Source organism: Agrilus planipennis, unplaced genomic scaffold, assembly GCF_000699045.2.
Source record: "Agrilus planipennis isolate EAB-ADULT unplaced genomic scaffold, Apla_2.0 scaffold37, whole genome shotgun sequence".
Classification (NCBI taxonomy): domain Eukaryota; kingdom Metazoa; phylum Arthropoda; class Insecta; order Coleoptera; family Buprestidae; genus Agrilus; species Agrilus planipennis.
Genome location: NW_020438995.1, coordinates 1759837 through 1778271, shown reverse-complemented (window position 1 = coordinate 1778271; position 18435 = coordinate 1759837). Strand labels below are relative to the sequence as shown.

Sequence of the window (18435 nt, the reverse complement as noted above, 5' to 3'; positions counted from 1 at the left end):
TGATTGTTACATTTATTTTTTAGCTGTTTTCCTTTTTATTTTATTTTTTCATTTAGTAACTACCCAGTTCATTTTATATTAATTTTACTTGCAAGTTATTATTCATTGATTTATAGTGATAACAATAACCATATACATGCAGAAAATGACGATTTTTAGTAAAGTGTTGCCTAATAGAGATTTAATCATAAACAGGTTTAAGCATTAAAAGAATGGATTTACAGATGTCTAGCAGTGCCGTTTTAATAAATGATGCCAGAGCATGTGCTTCTCTTTTAGTAAGAAATAGTAAACTCTTCATCAATCCACAATATTGGCATAAAATTACTGTAAGATTTTCCATATTTATTAATAATTGTATGTTTGAATTATTATCATTTTAGATTCATAATTGTGAAGGTATTCATAGGGATGTATTACTAAAAGCAGTTTTGGATGCTATACATCCTAATGATTTGATCCCAGTGCATTTTAGAAAAGAAGATTCCAATGCTTCATTTCTTGCAAGGAATTGCAAAGCAGCAATTGAAAAATTGTGTCAGAACAATTTATTTATTGCTAACCCTTTGAATAACAATTTACCTGTATGTATTCATAAAGAATATGCTATTCAATAATAACAGTTTTACATTTATTTAATAGTTTAAATTATCAATAGTATTGGCATATTCAACAACTAATGATTTGCAAATTAATGTACAAGATAATGTGCTTGAAGTTCTTAATAAAAGATATAATTCCACTACAAAAACACTAAATCTAGATGCTTTCTACAAAGACCCAGGTAAGCTCTGTTTGATAATTAAGAAAAAAACTGAATTGTTTGTATTTTTACAGATTTAGAAGAGTTTTGTGTACTCTCTCAACCAAAAATATTATATTTTGTTTTACATTTAAGTAAAAATTTAATTGTCCAACATCTTAAATTGAGCAATAACGACATAAGTATTCTCAACCCTGTTGAATCTCTTTGGGGAGTAAAGAATTTGACTTCCCTAGATTTGAGGAACAATTCAGTAAGAGCATTTTGAAATATTTATAATCATTTAAAAATCCAAAGTTAATTTTGTTATTGTTTAAATATTAATATTAACATGAGAGGTTTTTAATATGCTATTACAGCAATTACCAGTTGCAATACCTTTTTGTTTAGTTTTTGGCAAAGGATATGTCTTTCATAATGACTAACTGAATACAGTAGACAGTGATAACTTTTAATACAGAACTCTTAACTTCATAATATTTTTCATTTAAAGATTGAATCAATTAAGAAGCTAACCATATTGAGTTCTTTATCAATTCATGATCTTTGGCTTGATGGCAATCCATTATGTGATGAGTATGACGAGTACACATATGTTCAGGCAGTTAAAGAAGTATGCCCTCAGATAGAAAAACTCGTAAATTTTGTATAATATTTACCTCGTCATTTTGATGATAAGAACTGTTTTTAGGATGGAATAATACTTCGACAGAGTGGTTTTCCTGCCTTCCGCCGTAATTATCTATGCAATCCAAAATGCCAGGAAATGATTGATAATTTCATGGAACATTATTTTACAATTTACGATAATAAAAATGAACGCAATAAGCTATTAGGAATTTACGAACAAAACGCGACATTTTCTATTACAAGTAGATATCTTATAGGTCAAAGTACATCTGCAACTGCTAGGTAAAGTTCATTCAAATTTACTATAAAATTGAACATTTTCTTAAAATAGAAAAATACTTTTATTTTACATAATCTGTTTTAAGTGTAAGTTTAAGGTGCTCCTTTTTTATCATTGTTTTCTTTTTGTAGTTTAACACCATACAAACTCGTGTCAAGAAATATTCGTACTCTATCAGATTTAGCGAAAAGCGATGAAAATCTTGTAATGGGCAATGAGAAAATCATTAAAATAATTCAGAATCTTCCACCAACTGAGCATGATCCCTATACATTTACTGTTGACCTCATGAAGTGCACAGTAGGCCAATTTTATTTCATTTTTTAAATTTTTCTTAACTAGTTTTTTAAATGGTCAAGTTCAAAGAATTTCTGATGTGTAACATCTTACCGCTTGCTATGTGCCTATATGGAAGAAAATATTTATTAAAGCTATTAAAAATTAGCAATGAAATAAAATATATGTTTAAATTAAAAATCATTATTTCATTGTTAATGTTTACCATCTTCACTAAATCAAATTTCTTTGACAGTGTAGCTCTTCAACCTCTTTAATAGGTGCTATGTGTTAATGATTTCTATTAANTTTATTGATTCCTAAACAGTTTAGATCATCAAGTACCTAGCACATATACATACGACAACGAGTATGTATTAGTATGTAGGCACTTAAATGTACACCATCTATATATTCCTTTAAGATAATATTACCTAAGATCGTTATTAAAAGAAGATAAATTAAAAATCATTATTTCATTGTTAATGTTTACCATCTTCACTAAATCAAATTTCTTTGACAGTGTAGCTCTTCAACCTCTTTAATAGGTGCTATGTGTTAATGATTTCTATTAATTAATATAATAGTTATGCACTTTTAAAAGACGTTAATTCATTTTAATGTTTATTGATCAATCCTTTTAAAATTAGTACATAAAATATTGACTAATCAAGTTGGGTTAGATGTTGCACATTATTGGCGCAGTGCCAGATTAAGCCAGCGCAGACCTGTAGTAAATGCAAACAAGAGGCTGTTGGTGTTACTGTTCAGTAATTAAAATAAAACAGCACATTTTTAAAAACATTTCTCGTAATTCAAAGAACTGCAAAACAGCAACACAATGCAAAATATAGTTTGGATCTCATTATACGAATATGTTGAACACAATATTAGGGTATTCCCTTGTAAATGTTGTTAACTTGTAAGATAATATGTGTTTAAGTTATTTAAATTTTATTAGGATGAACTTATTTTATTGGTGGTGAACGGCGTATTTCGTGAATGCTCTGACAATCTTTCAGCACCAGAGAGAATTTTGGGTTTTACACGTACATTTATTCTTGGTGCAAATGATAACAATGAATACAGAATTATTAACGAACAGTTGCATGTCAGTAATGCAACTACAATTCAGCAACAGCGAGCGTTTAAAGTAGTTAAGGTGGCAAAAGATAACATTTTTACATCTTCATTTACCGAGGCAGAAAAAAAGGAAATGATTGAGGCAGTCAAAACCTTCACTACAATGAATATGGAATGGTCGAAAAAGTAAGATACTTCTTTTATCTTTTCTTTTAATTTGGTTGGTATAACAATAGTACTTTACTTATGAATGGAAACATTATAACAACAAGTTGAAAAAAGTCGAACTTTCCCTTTTTATTATTTATATCAACATTATTAACTTTAAAATTTTGATCCACCTTTTTATAAATAAAGTTTGTGTCACACACTGTGTGAATATTTTGGTAATAAATACAGAGAAACACATTAGGAATATTTTAATTTTCAGTGCGATTATTTTAATAAATTGATTGTAATTCTTGATGAATTTGTTTAAGCAATATATTCTCTATCAAAATTAGGTTTTTATGGTCATCAAATACCGTTAATTAACACATTTACGATTAGTGGAATAATCAACATGCATTTTCCGTTATTTTTTTTACCACTTACATTATAATATGCAAATTTATGTTTAAATAAAATACATACATATTTAGATATCACCTATTGTAACGATAATAAGTTGTTTTTATAGATGTCTTGAAGAGTGTCACTATAATCTCCCAAAAGCGTTATCATTGTTCGTGGATTTGTACAAAGTGGATAATATTCCTGAAGAAGCATTTCAGAGATAATTTTGCCGAAATAATACTGTATATAGATGGAAATCGTGTATGATAAGTTTAAAATTGTGCTTATTTGATTCAATAAACTGTGAAATAATTGTAAGATTTTGTATTATTTGTAGCGATTCAGATTTTATACATACATAAAGAAAGTATTAACTCAGAAGTCCAAGCATCACTAGCATCACTATATACCAAATTACAGGAACAAAAATTTAATTATGAAAAGATGTACGTTGTAATTCCATAAACGCGCATTTACATTTATATTTTTCAGAACGTTGCAAACAATACACTACCATCATTAAAAGTTCTCAAATCACCAATTTGATTTTTTTAATACATATTTTTGTTATGTAATATTAATTTTTATCTCATGTATTAGCTCATTCATCACCTTGGTATTTACATGACCAGTAAATAAAATTGTATAAATACAGTTTCAATAGAAAAACTAATGTCCCCAAAATAAAATTTATTTATTTAACAAAACTATTTAAAACTAAATAATAGGTATGCATATACAAGTCAAGTGCTTAAAATTCAATGTTGAAAGGATAATTCTTGTGATCCTGGAACTCTGGAAAGTGGCAGATTCGATCATTTTTGTTTAAGGAATCTAAATAAGCCACATCTTCCTCATCTAATTTGAAATCAAAAATATTGATGTTTTCAATTATTCTTGATTTAGTAATTGATTTTGGGATGACAGCAATGCCCAAGGAAACCTAAATAATAACAATGGGAAAATAACAAATATAATGAAGATTCACATAAAACTACATCTTACCAAATAATTTAAGACAACTTGTGCTGGTGTCTTGTTATACTTTTGTCCAATTGCAAGCACATGTTTATCAAGTATGGTAGGATATGGGTAACCAGGAATTCCTGCATTTTCCACTCTTCCAAGAGGACAGTAACCAACTATGACAATATTCTTTTCAGCACAAAACTTGATTAATTTTTTCTGATTAACATTTGGATTACATTCTACTTGATTACAAACTGGTTTGATTTTAGCACTTTCTAAAAGCCTACTTATCTGTTGGCTATTAAAGTTTGAAATACCAATACTTTTTGTTAGGCCTTGTCTAACGCATTCTTCCATTCCTTCCCATGTTTCTGTAAAGTCAACGTCACTAAATGCCTCAGGACATTGTCCAACAGGCCAGTAACTTGCATCTTCCTATAACACAACCTTTTTGATATTTAAACATACAGTTTGAGCAATATTGCTATAATCAAAAACCTAACAGAGCATAGTAATATTGAATGAAAATGTTTCCAATAATACATTATCTGAACTAATAATACATATAGAATATAATAATTAGACAACATACTTTAAAGGCAAAGGGCCAATGAATTAAAAACAGGTCCAAGTAATCCAATTGGAATTCCTTTTTATCATTGTTTTCTTTTTGTAGTTTAACACCATACAAACTCGTGTCAAGAAATATTCGTACTCTATCAGATTTAGCGAAAAGCGATGAAAATCTTGTAATGGGCAATGAGAAAATCATTAAAATAATTCAGAATCTTCCACCAACTGAGCATGATCCCTATACATTTACTGTTGACCTCATGAAGTGCACAGTAGGCCAATTTTATTTCATTTTTTAAATTTTTCTTAACTAGTTTTTTAAATGGTCAAGTTCAAAGAATTTCTGATGTGTAACATCTTACCGCTTGCTATGTGCCTATATGGAAGAAAATATTTATTAAAGCTATTAAAAATTAGCAATGAAATAAAAAAAATGTTTAAATTAAAAATCATTATTTCATTGTTAATGTTTACCATCTTCACTAAATCAAATTTCTTTGACAGTGTAGCTCTTCAACCTCTTTAATAGGTGCTATGTGTTAATGATTTCTATTAATTAATATAATAGTTATGCACTTTTAAAAGACGTTAATTCATTTTAATGTTTATTGATCAATCCTTTTAAAATTAGTACATAAAATATTGACTAATCAAGTTGGGTTAGATGTTGCACATTATTGGCGCAGTGCCAGATTAAGCCAGCGCAGACCTGTAGTAAATGCGAACAAGAGGCTGTTGGTGTTACTGTTCAGTAATTAAAATAAAACAGCACATTTTTAAAAACATTTCTCGTAATTCAAAGAACTGCAAAACAGCAACACAATGCAAAATATAGTTTGGATCTCATTATACGAATATGTTGAACACAATATTAGGGTATTCCCTTGTAAATGTTGTTAACTTGTAAGATAATATGTGTTTAAGTTATTTAAATTTTATTAGGATGAACTTATTTTATTGGTGGTGAACGGCGTATTTCGTGAATGCTCTGACAATCTTTCAGCACCAGAGAGAATTTTGGGTTTTACACGTACATTTATTCTTGGGGCAAATGATAACAATGAATACAGAATTATTAACGAACAGTTGCATGTCAGTAATGCAACTACAATTCAGCAACAGCGAGCGTTTAAAGTAGTTAAGGTGGCAAAAGATAACATTTTTACATCTTCATTTACCGAGGCAGAAAAAAAGGAAATGATTGAGGCAGTCAAAACCTTCACTACAATGAATATGGAATGGTCGAAAAAGTAAGATACTTCTTTTATCTTTTCTTTTAATTTGGTTGGTATAACAATAGTACTTTACTTATGAATGGAAACATTATAACAACAAGTTGAAAAAAGTCGAACTTTCCCTTTTTATTATTTATATCAACATTATTAACTTTAAAATTTTGATCCACCTTTTTATAAATAAAGTTTGTGTCACACACTGTGTGAATATTTTGGTAATAAATACAGAGAAACACATTAGGAATATTTTAATTTTCAGTGCGATTATTTTAATAAATTGATTGTAATTCTTGATGAATTTGTTTAAGCAATATATTCTCTATCAAAATTAGGTTTTTATGGTCATCAAATACCGTTAATTAACACATTTACGATTAGTGGAATAATCAACATGCATTTTCCGTTATTTTTTTTACCACTTACATTATAATATGCAAATTTATGTTTAAATAAAATACATACATATTTAGATATCACCTATTGTAACGATAATAAGTTGTTTTTATAGATGTCTTGAAGAGTGTCACTATAATCTCCCAAAAGCGTTATCATTGTTCGTGGATTTGTACAAAGTGGATAATATTCCTGAAGAAGCATTTCAGAGATAATTTTGCCGAAATAATACTGTATATAGATGGAAATCGTGTATGATAAGTTTAAAATTGTGCTTATTTGATTCAATAAACTGTGAAATAATTGTAAGATTTTGTATTATTTGTAGCGATTCAGATTTTATACATACATAAAGAAAGTATTAACTCAGAAGTCCAAGCATCACTAGCATCACTATATACCAAATTACAGGAACAAAAATTTAATTATGAAAAGATGTACGTTGTAATTCCATAAACGCGCATTTACATTTATATTTTTCAGAACGTTGCAAACAATACACTACCATCATTAAAAGTTCTCAAATCACCAATTTGATTTTTTTAATACATATTTTTGTTATGTAATATTAATTTTTATCTCATGTATTAGCTCATTCATCACCTTGGTATTTACATGACCAGTAAATAAAATTGTATAAATACAGTTTCAATAGAAAAACTAATGTCCCCAAAATAAAATTTATTTATTTAACAAAACTATTTAAAACTAAATAATAGGTATGCATATACAAGTCAAGTGCTTAAAATTCAATGTTGAAAGGATAATTCTTGTGATCCTGGAACTCTGGAAAGTGGCAGATTCGATCATTTTTGTTTAAGGAATCTAAATAAGCCACATCTTCCTCATCTAATTTGAAATCAAAAATATTGATGTTTTCAATTATTCTTGATTTAGTAATTGATTTTGGGATGACAGCAATGCCCAAGGAAACCTAAATAATAACAATGGGAAAATAACAAATATAATGAAGATTCACATAAAACTACATCTTACCAAATAATTTAAGACAACTTGTGCTGGTGTCTTGTTATACTTTTGTCCAATTGCAAGCACATGTTTATCAAGTATGGTAGGATATGGGTAACCAGGAATTCCTGCATTTTCCACTCTTCCAAGAGGACAGTAACCAACTATGACAATATTCTTTTCAGCACAAAACTTGATTAATTTTTTCTGATTAACATTTGGATTACATTCTACTTGATTACAAACTGGTTTGATTTTAGCACTTTCTAAAAGCCTACTTATCTGTTGGCTATTAAAGTTTGAAATACCAATACTTTTTGTTAGGCCTTGTCTAACGCATTCTTCCATTCCTTCCCATGTTTCTGTAAAGTCAACGTCACTAAATGCCTCAGGACATTGTCCAACAGGCCAGTAACTTGCATCTTCCTATAACACAACCTTTTTGATATTTAAACATACAGTTTGAGCAATATTGCTATAATCAAAAACCTAACAGAGCATAGTAATATTGAATGAAAATGTTTCCAATAATACATTATCTGAACTAATAATACATATAGAATATAATAATTAGACAACATACTTTAAAGGCAAAGGGCCAATGAATTAAAAACAGGTCCAAGTAATCCAATTGGAATTCCTTTAAGCTCTTCTTGCACATAGGTACAACCTTATCTTTTGCCATAAAATTGCACCAAAGCTATCAATATTTTAAAAATTTTATACTGAATTTATCACTCTTTACAACTTACTTTACTTGTTATAAATACATCTTCACGTTTAATAACTCCTTCCTTAATTTTTTCACGTATTCCTTCACCGACATCTGCTTCATTGCCATAAAACCAAGCACAATCGAAGTGTCGATAACCGGCATCAATAGCATCCTTTACAGCCTGTGCTGTTTCCTTTCCTCCCTTTAAAACACAACTAGGTAAGGTATAGATAGTAATACAGTAAAAAATAAATTGCAAATACCTTATAAGTTCCCAGTCCAATAACCGGCATATCGCGCCCATTATTCAATTTCAAAGTTTTAGACATTTTCTGATGATTTAAAATACTTGATGAACAATATTAAAGCAAGAACGTAAACAGTTATATTGTGACGTTGAAACTAAATGAGATTACGGTAGAATGAATATTTTCAAATATCTCTTAAATTAATAAAAATGTAAACCAACAGCAACAATAGTAAACAAGAAAACAAAAACAAGGAAGTTATTAGATATACGTCAATTATATCTATAGGTCATATTATGTAACGAAATGTCATGCAGTGGTGGTGACAGTAACTTAAAAGTACATGTTTTCAGCTTTAAGCGTTTTATAATCTTTCAAAAGTTTTTCCCATTTACCTATGCTTATTATTAGTAAAAATTGATTTTAATTGACTGTTTTAATGGATAATTTCAAAATGATTTCAAACCAGTAGGGTTCTGACATGAACAGGTATATGATATGAACATACCTAAAATATTTTGTTCCCATCATGTCCCATAGATTATTTGTCCTAATCATAGATAGTCCTAAAAATCCAATAACCTTAAAGAATAACCTTAAAATAATCATAAAATTACAACTTCAAATTAATAAGAAAAATAGAGTTCGTAACAGATAAAGAATAATTACCTCTATTTTTAAATATGTCTACAAGATGGTAAAGATTTCGGTACTTTATAAATTTCAACTCTTTTAAATTTGTAATCTAGGTATCCAATTTACCAAAAAGGGGGGCCGCAGTTACGAGTTTTTTTACCTAATTTTTGGTTGAAACTTGTTAGGACGGAACAGAAACAACCCCAGAATGTTGTTCAGTTTCAGTGTTCCATGGAAATGACCAAACATGACATTAGAAACTACTTGGAAAAGATTTACAATGTTACAGTTGTAGATGTTCGTACACGTATTGCTTTGGGAAAAACGCGACAAGTTGACAAAGGCTATGTAGTGAAGGATGATGATATTAAATACGCATACGTAGCATTGGTATATAACTTACAATTAGTAATAATGCTATATTTATTTATGTACAATTGTCTTAGCCAAAAGAAGAAAAATTTGAGTTCCCCGATTTATTTCCAAAAGAAAAAGAGACAAAAGAAGCCGATGAAAAAACATTGGATGAAGTGAAAAAGGGTCACAAGAAATTCCTAGAAAAGAATAAAGATAGACATAATATCCCTGGCTGGTTTTCAATTTGAATTTAATGTTTCATTGAGATATGTAGATATTTTTTTTAATAATTAAGAAAAAGCAATTATCAAAGTGGGGAGACATTTCTATTCTTCACATAAATAAAAACAAATAATGGACTTTCAATGTTTAATTGAAAATAACCTTACAAATTAGTTATTTATACCACAGCAACTGATGGTGCATCAGGTTTAATAGCTTTAATGTCACTCGAAGGGTGCTGTGGCAATATCTCCTCCTTGGGTTCTACTACAGACACATTGTCTGGCAAAGGCCTCTTGGGGCCCATTTTACCAGTTGGGTCCCAAGGTAACATAATTTTAACCTAAAATAATTGAAATAAACAATAAATTTAAAATGTGTTCCATTTAAAAGTAAATTGCAGCTCCATATTTTATCACATTCTGCAAGACACTTTCAAATATAATAAATTAAAAGATTCTGCACTTATGACTGCATTAACTTTTGTTAATGGTTAATTTAATAGTGGATCAAATAACAGATACATAAAACTTTCACCCTTAATAATTCATTAGTTTATAATGCTTATGGAGGCCTATCAACCTATATTTTTAAACTCACCTTGATTCCTAACACTCCCTGTCTCAATAATACATGCCTGGTAGCTGTATCAACATAATCATTGCAGGGGTCACCTGAATGAATCATTAATCCATCAACAAATTTCATTGACTTGGCCCTCTGACCCCTCAATTTACCAGAAACAACAACTTCACAACCTAGAAAAAGTAATCTCTTATATTTAAAGTTAATAAAACTATTCCTATGTTTACCTTTTGCTCCGGCTTCCATTATAAATCTCAGAACACCATAACAAGCTCTTCGAACAGCCAAGCCTCCAATCAACTTGTACCTCAGAGATTCAGCTTGGGCAATAGCACACAAACCTCGAGTAGCTACTTTTTCGGCATACAAATCTACTGATTGTTCAGGGAAATTAAATCTTTTTTGTACAACTGATGTTAGTTCTCTGATACGCCTGCCTTTCTCTCCTAAAACGTTTTGCGTTCTGGTAGCCATAATGATAATTTCTGTTTTCGTGGGGGTGACTCGCACTTCCACTCCAGAATATCCATCTTCAGCTAATTCACGAGTCAAGAATTCGTTTAATTCTGCCTTGAAAACACCATCTCCGACAAACTAAAAGCATTTAATTAATGGCAATACATGTTACATTTCTATAATCCGTGAATATTTTTGTCATCATATACAAATTTAATTATTTAATGAAACCACTGTTAAGGTTACAAGTTAACTTATAAAAAAACGAAGGGTTTTTGCAATTAAATTACATTTACCTTACGTTTTTTCGAAATTGAAGTGGTCATTTTGAACTATTTACTATAATGTTTTACGAAACTTGGTTAGAAAGGTCGTCATCTATGAGTTGGCGGAGCTGGAGTTGTTTCTATTGGTCTTTACATTGCCAGCAACTGAAAAAGCAGTCCAAAAGTAACTAAATGTAGTAAGAATAAAAATTCCTACTGTTCACACAAGCTTTTTAAATTTGAATTAAAGTTACTAAAGTTGATAGGTAGATAGTAATTAAAAACAATAAAATATCATCAATAATCAGTATGAATTATAGTCAAATGTTTAAAAAGGAAATTAATGTATATAAAAAATAAATAAACAGATTCTTTGATAGTTTTGATTCAGATAAAAGTATTTATTGCTTTCAAGGTTTTAATAATTTATACCAGTTCCCGTAGGCACTTGTTACATTAGTAGAAATAATAACAAAATGTAGTAATTGTATTGTAAACAGCAATAGTTACTTAAATTTGAATAAATTATAATAATTAGAGAATTAGAATCATCTAAAAATGCTGCGTAATGATACATCATATATTATTGCGTGCACTAACTGGCAATTCGCTTGTAAATATAATTAAATTAAAGGAAATTACATTCTGGATTTATTTACTATAAATTGATTGAAGGTCTAAAGAAAAACAAAAATTTACAGAACATTTATCAATTTCTGGAGAATATGATTTTCTTAAGAAATCTTTTGGCAATTTCCTTACTTGCAACTTATTCACAAGGTTTGTTTAATTTAATTTAAGTACAATAAGTGTATTGTTATATACATTTACCATTTTATTTTAGGTGATAATGGAAGTAGTTTTTCTATGCTTCCTTTGGGAGATACATTAAAAATATTTAATGGAATTCAGTCATCAAACTTAGATTTGCTTTACCTGTTAGGTCGAATAATTGTCAATGAAAACGACGTAAAATTTTATTTGTATACTCAAGAAATTGATGGTGATTACATAGAGAAATCTAATGTGAATAATATAAATCCAGATTTAGAAATAAAAATGATAATCCATGGATGGGGCGAGAATTCAAAAAAAGATTGGTATAAATCTATAACAAAAGAATACTTGGCTAAACAAAATTATAGCATCGTTCATGTTGATTNCAAAAAGCATCATAGGAGTCATTAGAATTTATTCAGGGTATCAGAGTCGAATGGTAACATTGGCAGTGTTGAGATTTTCTAACCAAGGACTCGTATCCAGGTCAGAAATTTATTTAAAAAAATTTTAGGGAATTCAGAATCGCTTAGTTCTATTTATCAGGCTTATCTCAAAATCGCGATTAGATTAGATTAAAGATTAGCAAGAGTGCAAATAAGTTGTTGGGTGGCTGAATTTATTAGGAATTTGCATTAGTTACTATTCATTTGTATATGTAAGAGTAAGGAATAGTGTGTATGAAAATGGGACATTCCACAAAATGAGGCAATTTTAAAAAAGGAAATGATAATATGGAATGACTCTAGTATTACTTCATGTGCACCCTTTCTGTTCGCAGTAGTATTTGTAATAGAAGACTGCTTTAACTTAATTTTCTTATTCATAAAAAATAAACAAAATCTGTACCTACATATGTAACCTTTTGAAGAACTAATTTTATGAAAGCAATATTTTTATTAATAAATCACTTCATTTCACTTTGGCATAAGTACTAAGAGACAATTGGTTAGGTATCATTCTACAGTTTAATTTTCATGCAACGTTTTACTTAAATTACTTATGTTAATATTTTGCATATTCACAAACTGCTTAGGCCTCTTATACTATTCCATCCCAACGCATCAAGAACATATAAAATTTTTAAAGAATTTAATTTTGTTAGAATTTCCAAAACAAATAATAACACCAAAAACCTTTCAGGGAACACTGAAGATTAGAAAATAATCAAAAGTCAGGAATTTCCGAAATAAATTGTAATAATAAAACGAACTATATTAAGATATAAAGATTATACTGCTCCCTTTAGATTACAAACAAACGTAGCCCTGCTAATTTTAAGGCAAACCACCCTATAATCCTAAATATCTAAAATTAATCAAAGAAATCACTTGTAAATCTATAAAGGCATAGAGGGGGCAAATACAATTTTTTTATTTGCACTTGAAATTTAGACATGCAACTAGAAATTTCGACTTGCAACTCGAAATTTCAACTTGTAACTCGAAATCATCATTCAACTTTTACCTTTAGATCAAATCCCCTTTACATGTTTGTAGAAGCATACACACCAGTTATAAAGTAATTTTTAGCCGATAATACTGGCTTTTTCAGAGTTTTACTAGTACTGTTGAATGTATTCAAGTTTTCCTTCAAACCCTTCTATCTTTTTCTATCACATCTTCATCCCCCGCATTGCGAATGTTCAGATTAGGTATTAAGAGTTATTAACAACACCCACTTTGAACATTCAAGTACACAGTATAAATTGCCAAATTTAATATATTAGAACCAGTCTCGCGTTGATAATTCCCACATTAGAAGTGGGCCAAACACGCGTCCTCAGTGACAAAGTTTTGTGGTAATTAGGGTGAGTCCCCTTTTTGTCTCTTATACTAACTGAAGGGCTGGCCGCTCTTTCTATCCCTGTTTAGTCTGCTACTGAATGAAACGAAAAATTCCTTTAAAAATATAATTTGGTACAAATTTTATCTCTTTTTGTTTATTTTGTTGATTGCCTGTCTGAATCAAGTAATTGTACAGGTCAAATAATTGGAAGATTTTTAATTAATCTGAATGAGAATCAGAGGATGCCTTTAGATAATATTCACTTAATAGGGCACTCGCTGGGTGCCCACGTGGCCGGGTTTGCTGGTAAAGAAGTCGAAAAACAAACGGGAAACAAAATAGGTCGTATAACGGGTTTGGATCCTGCTGGTCCGTATTTTGAACATCCCCTCAAAAATCCTGCAGATCGTCTTAGTAACAACGATGCTAAGTTGGTGGATGTTATTCATACGGACGGGGGGTTCTTTGGAGCAATTAATCCAATGGGAACTATAGATTTTTATGTAAATGGGGGTGTACGGCCACAACCCGGTTGTACAACTATTACTTTTGTTACTCCTACCAGTTTGGAGTCTTTTGTGCCTGTAGGTACGTAAGGAATAATTAATAAAGGTATCAGGGTGGTACCTGTTTTGTATAATATGATTTTTTTGTCACGCAGTTTCATTAACGCTTCAAAAAATTATAAATAAATTAATAAATTATAAATATTCATTTAGTTGCTTATTCAAAACATGCTTTCTGAAATGAATATTTGGAAATTGTCTAGATGTAGACCGAGGGGTATTGGAAATGGGTGAAATGGGTAGAATAATCGAATATTGATGTAATCCATAATTAGGGTTCAAAAAATTTTTTACTGTTAAGAAAGGTTAAGCTAGGGTTGGGTTAGGTTACCTTGGCTTGCTCACTTGCATCCATTTCCAGTCCCTTCGACATTGGGCACCTAGATCTACACAATTTCCGAGCCCTTTTTAAGAAGAAAAAGTAGAAAGTTAAGATTAAGGTTAAATAATCTACATCTTTCATGCAAAAGAATATTAATTGTTAAAAATTTGAAAGCTTTTGAGACTGATTAGAAAGTCAAGAAAAAAGAAATTTTCCTAAATATAATAATACTAAAATTGGTTAGGGAAAATACGGATAACTCATCCAGAACGCCCATACTACTGTCCTTATTTGTATTTTGGTACCTATTTTTCCAGTGTTTTGCAGTCATATTAAAAGCTATTTGTATTTCATCGAATCCATCAACTCCAATAACTATCAGGCTATTAAGTGTGATTCCTGGAAATCCTACGAACGGGGGGATTGTAACATGAACGAGAATGCTACATTTGGCGCTAATGTTGAATCTGATAAAAGTGGGAATTATTTTATTGAAATTGATCATTAGAAAAAAGTAGAAAAAAATTAATAAAAATCGCCTGAACATTTTAAAAAACCAAATATATAAAAAATACCCATAAATATCTACTGTTTTTACTGTACATGTGGGTATTGATTTAAATATTTAATTCTATTACAGCATTTAATTTTTTCCATGTACCTATGCAATTTTATTGTTCGATAGCTAACACATGTCAGTTTTTAAGTTTTACGCACCTGTTCGATTTAATGCAATATCTAATACGTATGTATTCACCGTTAAAGTCTAGTTAACTATCTCGATTATGCATTGTGCAGTAAATTTTTTTAGCAAAGTTAGAATCTCAATTAAATCAATGCAGAATTACAAGGCTTTTTGTTTTTTTACCACCATTAGATATCTTTCCGTTCTTTTACCAAGGCCGTAAAGTTCTGCATAAAACATGATCAGTAATTAGATACTTTTACTACTTTACTTTCAATTTTAATTGTACCATATACAGAATCAATGCATAGTTAGAATCATTAAAGATATTTATCGAATTGCGGAATTTAATAAAGTAACAATGTGTCTTGTTGTTCCCGCCAAATTATTTGTTTTGTTAATAGTTTTCGAAGTGTGTAACGGTAAGTATGTATTAAAGTCTTTACTTCTTAATATTAAAAGGGGTAAAATTATTAACAGCTGCCTAATATATGACTGTTTATTGTAGGATATAATTTTAATTTAGAAGACATATTTGGTTTTGTTGGCGGTCTCAAATTCAATCCGGCAGAGTACCTTAAGGTGAACAAAAGGGACATTTTTTTTAACTTACATACTCCTAATTATCCGTATCCAAGAGAAATTGATGAAGATAATTTGGACTTGGTAGAAAATGATAAACCTGTGAAGATTTTACTGCATGGATGGGTTGGAAATGAAAATGTTCGCACATATCAAAATATAACGAGAGAATATATGAAGAAAGGAAATTATAACATCATACATGTGGATTGGAGAAACGTTGCCGTTTTGCCATATGCAGTAGCGTCAGTTTGTTCAAAAGATGTTGGTAAGAAAAATAAAATAATATAAAAAAACGCATTTAATAATACATTAGGCATAGATACTACAGTCGTTTCAGTTCAATTTTAACGGTTTTGGATTATAAAGTCAAAATTGTAAATTTTTTATTTTATTATTTATTACCGGAACAATAAATCCACTCACCCGTATACCTACCACAAGGAAGAGAAAGATACCCTTATCTTTCTCGGCTGGTCGCAGGTAACAAACACTGCTGTACTTTATAAAAGTGCATCTTTCTCTTTATTTAAACAGTTTGTAGAGTTTATCTCTCTCTTATTGCTATACTACCGCATTACCGAGTGCTTTATGAATCTATATATATAAAAGAAAGTCGTGTTAGTTACACTATTTATAACTCAAGAACGGCTGAACCAATTTGGCTGAAAATTGGTGGCGAGGTACCTTAGAACCAGGAGACGGACACAGGATACTTTTTTTTATCCCGTTCCCGTGGAACTTGACATAAAACGTGGTACAAGAAAACGCAACTGATATGGAATAACAAAACGCAACTAACAGCAAAACGAAAAATTTATCAGTTAAAACATTAGTTTGGCCGTTTATTTGTTGAAAATGGTATAACAAAAATTCAATCTCTGTTGGGGGGAGGAGTGGCGAAGAGGAGTTGCAATGTTTAAATGGAACAAATTATTAAATTTGTGGTCAGATTTACTTGAAACTTGTCTCAGTTTTGGTATTGGTCTTGGAATTGCTTATTCGGTCTTGGTGCTGCTCAAATATTCCCAGTTTTGGTCTTCGTCTTGCTTATATATTCTCGGTCTTGATCTTGATCTTGTTGATATGGTCTCCATCTTGGCCTTGGTCTTGCGTGTTAAGTCTTGTTCTTGGTTATTTAATCTAATACTTGTTTTTTTAAACAATTCTTCTAAGCACAAAATTTTCTTTTATCGACACAATAATTGTCTTAAATTCTGAAATTTTCTGCATACATGCGAGCTTGTCATGACTTTTAAAGAAAATGGTGTTGATTGACTGTTCGTGGTACCTACAGTACCTAACTGGGAATGACCGCAGTTGAGAGGATACATTTTAATGTTACAATGTTCTCTTCTTCAGATTTTTCGAATTAAATGCTTACTTTGATTACCCTTATACCAGTTTTCTTTTAGCCAAAGTAATAAGCAGCTTTCTTCTTAACCTTAATGAGAAAAAGAGAATTCCAATGCACCAATTCCATCTTATTGGGATTTCTCTTGGTGCTCATGTGGCGGGACTTGCAGGAAAACAAATTAAAGAAAAGTTGAACACACAAATTGGAAGAATAACAGCTTTAGATCCTGCCGGGCCGCTTTTTGAATTTCCCCCAGCCAAAGAATCAGAAAAATTGACCAAATATGACGCTAAAGTGGTCGATGTTATTCATACTGACGGGGGAATAGTTGGAGCTTTGAAACCATTAGGTACCATCGATTTTTATCCTGATGGTGGTATTAGACCCCAAGAAGGTTGTCCCCTGATACCCGTTGAAAAAGATGTCGGTGATTCATGTAAGTTATCCAAAATTCAAATTAAAAATAGAATATTTATTTTCATCGTAAGACACCCGGTATATTACGTATACTGTAACAAAATTTTTGTACGTAATTACTTATATGTTTCAGTTTTCTGTGGACATTACAAAGCAGTGGAATATTTTATTCGGTCTATAAACTCGAAGGAATTCGTAGGAGTACAGTGTAAATCTTGGTTAAAATTTAAATTAGGCCATTGTAAAGGAAACAAAGATAATATTATGGGTGAAAATTTGATACCGGAAAGACAAGGAAGTTTTTATCTGGTAATGAAATAGTTAATAATATTTATTGATAACATCTATCTAGTAATAAAAAATGTGTGAAGAACATGCGTTAGTTATTATTATTAATTTGTATATTTGTGTTATTTTAAAGCATTAGTAAGAAATAGTGTTTAGGTAAGTATAAGTTGTGCTGTATGTAAGAATATCAACAACATTGAAGACATAGATACCTTGAATATAGGGATGTGTAAAATGGTTTTTTAAAAGTATTTAAATACAGAATGCAAATACATTTCTGATTCGTTATTGCAAATGTAAAATACAATATGGATTTTGTATTTTAAAAGCTAAATGCAAAATACGTATTTTCAAAATATTTTTTTCAAATAAATACTTTTTCGTAATACCTATTTAATTTTCTACATTTACTTAAGTATAAAATAGTTTATTTGTTTTGTTA

The 18435-nt window shown here is 30.0% G+C and overlaps 6 protein-coding genes and 1 long non-coding RNA gene across 11 annotated transcripts in view; 4 read left to right on the top strand and 3 right to left on the bottom strand.

Annotated features, from left to right (window-relative positions):
- Positions 1-3905, top strand: part of LOC108745140 (nuclear RNA export factor 1) — an 11612-nt gene extending 7707 nt beyond the window's left edge. For 2 of the 3 annotated variants that reach the window (XM_025975760.1, XM_025975758.1), the window contains exons 4-10: positions 643-784; positions 838-1016; positions 1257-1400; positions 1455-1675; positions 1805-1973; positions 2911-3218; positions 3712-3905. In XM_025975760.1, the coding sequence (XP_025831545.1) occupies positions 643-784; positions 838-1016; positions 1257-1400; positions 1455-1675; positions 1805-1973; positions 2911-3218; positions 3712-3811 (1263 nt within the window). In that variant the 3' untranslated portion in view covers positions 3812-3905. Of the gene's footprint in view, positions 1-137; positions 330-383; positions 585-642; positions 785-837; positions 1017-1256; positions 1401-1454; positions 1676-1804; positions 1974-2910; positions 3219-3711 lie in introns of those variants that run through there. The other variant, XM_025975759.1, reaches the window with a different exon arrangement.
- Positions 3906-4262: 357 nt separating this feature from the next.
- LOC108745130 (1,5-anhydro-D-fructose reductase) lies at positions 4263-8986 on the bottom strand. Of its 2 annotated transcripts, XM_018481217.2 has the most exons (6): positions 8705-8986; positions 8479-8643; positions 8367-8426; positions 5149-5205; positions 4593-4991; positions 4263-4530 (listed from the first exon to the last, which is right to left on the bottom strand). In XM_018481217.2, the coding sequence occupies exons 1-6, from the start codon at positions 8768-8770 to the stop codon at positions 4339-4341; spliced, it is 939 nt and encodes a 312-aa protein (XP_018336719.1). In that variant the 5' UTR covers positions 8771-8986; the 3' UTR covers positions 4263-4338. The 2 variants fall into 2 exon arrangements, with proteins under 2 accessions (XP_018336719.1, XP_018336718.1); XM_018481216.2 differs by lacking the exons at positions 4263-4530; positions 4593-4991; positions 5149-5205 and adding exons at positions 7424-7691; positions 7754-8152 and having other exon boundaries at positions 8310-8426.
- Positions 8987-9247: 261 nt separating this feature from the next.
- On the top strand, positions 9248-10041 carry LOC108745134 (probable 39S ribosomal protein L23, mitochondrial). The gene is made up of 3 exons (XM_018481222.2): positions 9248-9386; positions 9439-9715; positions 9772-10041. Exons 1-3 carry the CDS (start codon positions 9373-9375, stop codon positions 9928-9930), a joined length of 450 nt encoding a protein of 149 aa, XP_018336724.1. The 5' UTR covers positions 9248-9372; the 3' UTR covers positions 9931-10041.
- LOC108745131 (40S ribosomal protein S3-A) lies at positions 10038-11374 on the bottom strand. Its single transcript, XM_018481218.1, has 4 exons — positions 11242-11374; positions 10717-11083; positions 10505-10662; positions 10038-10247 (listed from the first exon to the last, which is right to left on the bottom strand). The coding sequence occupies exons 1-4, from the start codon at positions 11269-11271 to the stop codon at positions 10083-10085; spliced, it is 720 nt and encodes a 239-aa protein (XP_018336720.1). The 5' UTR covers positions 11272-11374; the 3' UTR covers positions 10038-10082.
- Positions 11375-12733: 1359 nt separating this feature from the next.
- Positions 12734-15389, top strand: LOC108745132 (lipase member I). Its single transcript, XM_018481220.1, has 2 exons — positions 12734-14364; positions 14982-15389. The coding sequence occupies exons 1-2, from the start codon at positions 14019-14021 to the stop codon at positions 15170-15172; spliced, it is 537 nt and encodes a 178-aa protein (XP_018336722.1). The 5' UTR covers positions 12734-14018; the 3' UTR covers positions 15173-15389.
- LOC108745135 lies at positions 14273-15449 on the bottom strand. Its single transcript, XR_001939062.1, has 3 exons — positions 15382-15449; positions 14970-15131; positions 14273-14358 (listed from the first exon to the last, which is right to left on the bottom strand). It is a non-coding gene; the product is annotated as an uncharacterized LOC108745135 (long non-coding RNA).
- A 142-nt stretch (positions 15450-15591) lies between these two features.
- LOC108745129 (lipase member H-B) lies at positions 15592-18267 on the top strand. 2 transcript variants are annotated; one of them, XM_018481215.1, is made up of 5 exons: positions 15592-15771; positions 15858-16199; positions 17347-17724; positions 17839-18014; positions 18127-18267. In XM_018481215.1, the coding sequence occupies exons 1-5, from the start codon at positions 15711-15713 to the stop codon at positions 18130-18132; spliced, it is 963 nt and encodes a 320-aa protein (XP_018336717.1). In that variant the 5' UTR covers positions 15592-15710; the 3' UTR covers positions 18133-18267. The 2 variants fall into 2 exon arrangements, with proteins under 2 accessions (XP_018336717.1, XP_018336716.1); XM_018481214.1 differs by lacking the exon at positions 18127-18267 and having other exon boundaries at positions 17839-18080.
- The last annotated feature ends 168 nt before the right edge of the window (positions 18268-18435 follow it).